The sequence below is a fragment of the Cervus elaphus genome, chromosome 1 (assembly GCF_910594005.1).
Source record: "Cervus elaphus chromosome 1, mCerEla1.1, whole genome shotgun sequence".
NCBI classification, from domain to species: Eukaryota; Metazoa; Chordata; class Mammalia; order Artiodactyla; family Cervidae; genus Cervus; species Cervus elaphus.
In genome coordinates this window covers 58775713-58780885 of record NC_057815.1, presented here as the reverse complement: position 1 = coordinate 58780885, position 5173 = coordinate 58775713, and the positions used below count along the sequence as shown (strand labels likewise).

Sequence of the window (5173 nt, the reverse complement as noted above, 5' to 3'; positions counted from 1 at the left end):
CATGATGGCTACTTCATTTCTTCTAAGTTATTCCTGCCCACAGTAGTAGATATAATGTTCATCTGAGTTAAATTCACCCATTCCAGTCCATTTTAGTTCACTGATTTCTAGAATGTTGACATTCACTCTTGCCATCTCCTGTTTGACCACTTCCAATTTGCCTTGATTCATGGACCTAACATTCCAGGTTCCTATGCAATATTGCTCTTTACAGCATCAGACCTTGCTTCCATCACCAGTCACATCCACAACTGGGTATCGTTTTTGCTTTGGCTTCATCCCTTCATTCTTTCTGGAGTTATTTCTCCACTGATCTCCAGTAGCATATTGGGCACCTACCGACCTGAGGAGTTCCTCTTTCAGTATCCTATCATTTTGCCTTTTCATACTGTTCATGGTGTTCTCAAGGCAAGTATACTGAATTGGTTTGCCATTCCCTTCTCCAGTGGACCACATTCTGTCAGACCTCTCCACCATGACACATCCGTCTTGGGTGGCACCACACGGCACGGCTTAGTTTCATTGAGTTAGACAAGGCTGTGGTCCTGTGATCAGATGGGCTAGTTTTCTGTGATTATGGTTTCAGTGTGTCTGCCCTGTGATGCCCTCTCGCAACACCTACCGTCTTACTTGGGTTTCTCTTACCTTGGACCTGGGGTATCTCTTCATGGCTGCTCCAGCAAAGCGCAGCTGCTGCTCCTTACCTTGAAAATGGGGTTGCTCCTCTCAGCTGCCTTAGGAGGTCTTATATTAGGCTTAGGTGGTCTTAATACTACTCTCTTCCTAATCATTCCTCCCCTTAGAATTCTACAGAAGAAACATGAAATAATGAAAACTAAGATGCCACTTTTTATTAATCAGGTGAGTCTCTAATGCCACTGAAGTTCAGAGCTCTGAGGAGCATGGATTGGGCTACGTGGTCTAGTCTAAAGTTCTTTTAAAGTTCCCTTATGGCTTAAATCCATATTGTATCATTGTATTACTCTCTGACTGGTGACATGATACAAAAGAACAAAGTGATGATGAGTACACCAAGGAACTAGTTAAAAATGAAAGAATAGAGCAAGTAAAGTTCTAAAGCGTGACCTTGTTCAAGGTCCATTAAGGGACCTTAACAGTCCATTCTCAGGAAGAAGAGAAGAAAGAGAAGTGAGCATGGCCTTTTAAAGCACAATAACTCTACCTAGTAGTAAACATGGACCAATCAACAGCCTCATGTTACAAATCAGATTTTTACTCCTCCTGGGGAGAAAGGACTGGTAAAAAATAGTTTCTTCCTTACCCATACTACTGAGAACCAGTCAAAGCATATGACTTGGGGTATTTGAGTCATTTAATGTATTTGACAAAATTGTTTCTCAGAAATACTATACTAACTTTCCTACTTACATTGTACAAAATTGACTTTTCTCTGCATTTTCATTATACATTAAAGAGCTAATGAATTCTGCCATTTATTAACTGGGTGATTTAACCTCTTTGTGCCTCAGTTTTCTCATCTGAAAAATAAGACAGTGTCTACTTCAAGATGTTATCAGGACAATATGATCATATAAAACCCTTAAAGTAATGCCTGATCTGTGTTAAATGCTCAATAAAATACTAGTTATTATTTTTTGTTGTGACTTTTGCTATTAAAACCTCAGCTAATTTCCCAGGTAAAAGCTGTATCTCTCATTGTTGTAATTGTACTTAGTCATAATAATATTGATTTTTTTTTTTTATAGTTAGTAGCTATTTGCATTTTTTTCTTTGTAAATAGTCTGTTCATGTCCTTGGCCCATTATTTCTTAGACTCAACAATTTTCATAGTGTTTGATATAGAATCATAATGTAATAAAGTATTTTAAGTTTTGTCTGATATCTCCCTCAAATATTTTTCTCAGTTTGTAGTTTATCTTTTAAATTTATTCATGATGCTATTATCTCACTGAAGTCTTTCAATTTATGTTGTAAATTCGACACTTTTCCTTCAAGGTATTTTAGAAGGCTTTTGTGATTTTCAAGTCTAATCCTAATCATATATCACAACTTAAACCTATTTTTCCTTTTTTGTGTTGTTTTAGTTTTACTATTATATTCTTTAATCTAAGCAGAATTGTCCTTAGTATTGATATGCTAAGGCTATATTTTTCAACCCAAGAAAAGTTTGCTGTTTTTTAAGAGGTCAAATTAAATTTGATGCCTGGAAACTGTTTCATGTTTTTCAAGCATGTGTTATAATTTAACATGTAGTGTTTTGAACAGTTAGTGGTACAGTTTTTACACATGGTGATAATCCTAACAGTATACACAGTCATTTCCTAATAATCTGTGTATAGCCATTCAGTAAAGTTCACATAAATTGTAATATCTTCATATCAGAACATATAAAACCCAAGAAGGTTTTAACAATATCATATTTTATCTGTAAATAAGTGGCACTGGGAGATTTGGGGGGGAAATAGAGTGGATTTAAATTGTAGCCAACTAATAAGAATAAAGTATTCTACTTAGTATCAATTAGAACAAGCTGGAGAGCAGAAAGCTAGAAATATCCAATTAGCTTTTAAATTGAGCTTTAAATGAGCCTCTTCTACAGGTTGTTGTTTTAAGTCAGTCTAACTCTTTTCAATCCCATGGATAATAGCCTGTCAGGCTCCTTCTGTCCATGGGATTTCCCAGGCAAGAATACTGGGGTGGGTTGCCATTTCCTTCTCCAGGGGATCTTCCCCACCCAGGGATTGAAACTGTGTCTCCTGCATGGCTGGCAGATTCTTTACCACTGAGGTACCTGGGAAGCCCAATAGCATAAACCCAAAGTTTGTTATTTTTGTTTGTGCCAAACAGGGAAACAAGCATAAACCTCAATGGGAGAAGAAAACCACACTTCTGTGGCAGAATTTATCTTCCTTGGCCTTTCACAGGACTCACAGACCCAGATCCTGCTGTTTATTCTTTTTCTCATCATTTATCTGTTAACTGTGCTTGGAAACCTGCTTATCATCATTCTCATCTTCACGGATTCTCAACTTCACATGCCCATGTACTTTTTTCTTAGAAACCTCTCTTTTGCAGATCTCTGCTTCTCTACCAGCATTGTCCCTCAAGTGTTGGTCCACTTCCTGGTGAAGAAGAAAACTATTTCTTTCGCGGGCTGTATGACACAGGTCATTGTCTTCCTTCTGGTTGGGGGCACAGAATGTGCTCTGCTGGCAGTGATGGCCTATGACCGGTATGTGGCGGTCTGCAAGCCCCTGCACTACCCCACCATCATGACCCAGCAAGTGTGTCTCCAGTTGACCACAGGGTCCTGGGCCAGTGGTGCAGTAGTGTCTCTGGTAGATACCACCTTTACTTTCCAACTTCCTTATCAAGGACAGAACATTATCAGTCACTACTTTTGTGAACCCCGTGCCCTCCTGAAGCTGGCTTCAGCAGATACTTACAGAACAGAAATGGCCATCTTTGCAATGGGTGTGGTCATCCTCCTAGCTCCTGTCTCCCTGATCCTGGTCTCCTACTGGAATATCATCTCCACTGTGATCCAGATGCAGGCTAGGGAGGGGCGGCTCAAGGCTTTTTCTACCTGTGGCTCCCACCTCATTGTTGTTGTCCTCTTTTATGGATCAGGAATATTCACCTACATGCGGCCAAATTCTAAGACCATAAAAGAGCAGGATAAAATGATATCTGTGTTCTATACAGTGGTGACTCCAATGCTGAATCCCATAATTTATAGCCTGAGAAACAAGGATGTCAAAGGAGCTCTCAGGAAACTGGCTGGAAGAAAGTCCTTTTCTCAGAGATGGTGATCTTTAGGTTTGACTTTTGGAGGCATGGTAACATCCTTAAAAGAAGAGCAGAATTTCAGTCAGCAGTTATGAATTAGGTCATTTCAGGAAGAAGGATAAAAGTAAGGAACACATTTCAGAAACTGTGCCTATAAACATAGAGAAGAAATAGAGGATGAAAAGTTAGGTTACTTCTTGGTTATGAAAAGGATTAAGTGCTATTTTGAAGGCACTTTTGGTTAATCAGTTAACATGGACATGTTTGAAGCATATTCACTGTTGAATCTAAGAGGTTTAAACTGGATTATCCTGAGATAACATCTAATATGAGTTGAATACATTATTTTAACATCAAAGACATTTCAAGTTTGGATGTCCCAGTCAGAAACCTAGGAAAAGTCTGATCAAAACAATAAACATGTTTGGAAGAGTCTTTACTACTAGGATCATTCATGGCCCACAGCATTCCAGTTGTAAAAAGGTTCCAGAGGCAACGCTACTTCCTAGCTCATGATGTTCTTTTCTGAAAGCTCCGGAAAATTTTTTATTTCATTGCCCCAAAGTTCATCTATCACAGATTATCAGACTAAAAAGGGAATTCAGTCATCTAATCCAAACATATGTGTGAGGTTTAAACTACTCTATAATATTTCTATTAGTTGTCCATCATTTGTCTAAACAAGAATGATATAGCTAGCTCCCTGTGCTCTAGGATCATTCCCTTTAGACAGTTTATTTACTATTATATATACTAATAGACAGTTTTTTACTATTAGAAAGATCTTCCTTCAGTTTTCCTATATTTTCAACCAACTCTCACTAGTTTTACTCCTAGAATAATTTTTCATTATCCTTCTATACTAAAACTCACTGAAGTCAATTTCTATATCTACCCAAATTCATTTCTCACAATCACCTGCTTGTTCTTTTAAAATTCCTCTATCTAACATTCTTTGGTACCCTACATTCATTCCGATCACCTTCCTTTGAATGATCCCAGTTTACCCAATGAATATTTTTTCTGAAAGTAAAATAGAATTAGAATTTTAGAAATTGGAGTTTACAAACTCTAGGCTGGTCCCTCCATAAGCTTAGCTGTCTCTATATCTCACCGTGGCTCATCTTCTCTAGAATGGTCAATTCTGGAATCCACTTCAGGTTCTCATCAAGTCTTAATCCAAATAAACTGGCTGAAAACTGCTTGGCTCTTTTACCCAAACTTTAATCAGTTACACATTTAGAGGAGATTCCATGGTCACCATTCCACAGTTACCATAAACATGGGTCAGGAACAACATGCCTCAGATTGATTTTGCAGTAGAGTATCTCCCCAGTGAGGAGATACCTAGTAGCTAAAGTTCTTATTTCTTTCATTCATGTATCCATGCAATCATTTTAAA

At 38.0% G+C, this 5173-nt stretch overlaps 1 protein-coding gene across 1 annotated transcript; it reads left to right on the top strand.

Moving 5' to 3' along the window:
• The first annotated feature begins 2834 nt into the window (after nt 1-2834).
• Nucleotides 2835-3794, top strand: LOC122694906 (olfactory receptor 2D3). The gene has a single exon (XM_043904291.1). The coding sequence runs from the start codon at nt 2850-2852 to the stop codon at nt 3792-3794; it is 945 nt and encodes a 314-aa protein (XP_043760226.1). The 5' UTR covers nt 2835-2849.
• Nucleotides 3795-5173: the final 1379 nt, after the last annotated feature.

What these genes read in the sequence shown, in the direction of transcription:
- LOC122694906 (XM_043904291.1), top strand. Translation starts at nt 2,850, where the DNA reads ATGGGAGAAGAAAACCACACTTCTGTGGCAGAATTTATCTTCCTTGGC.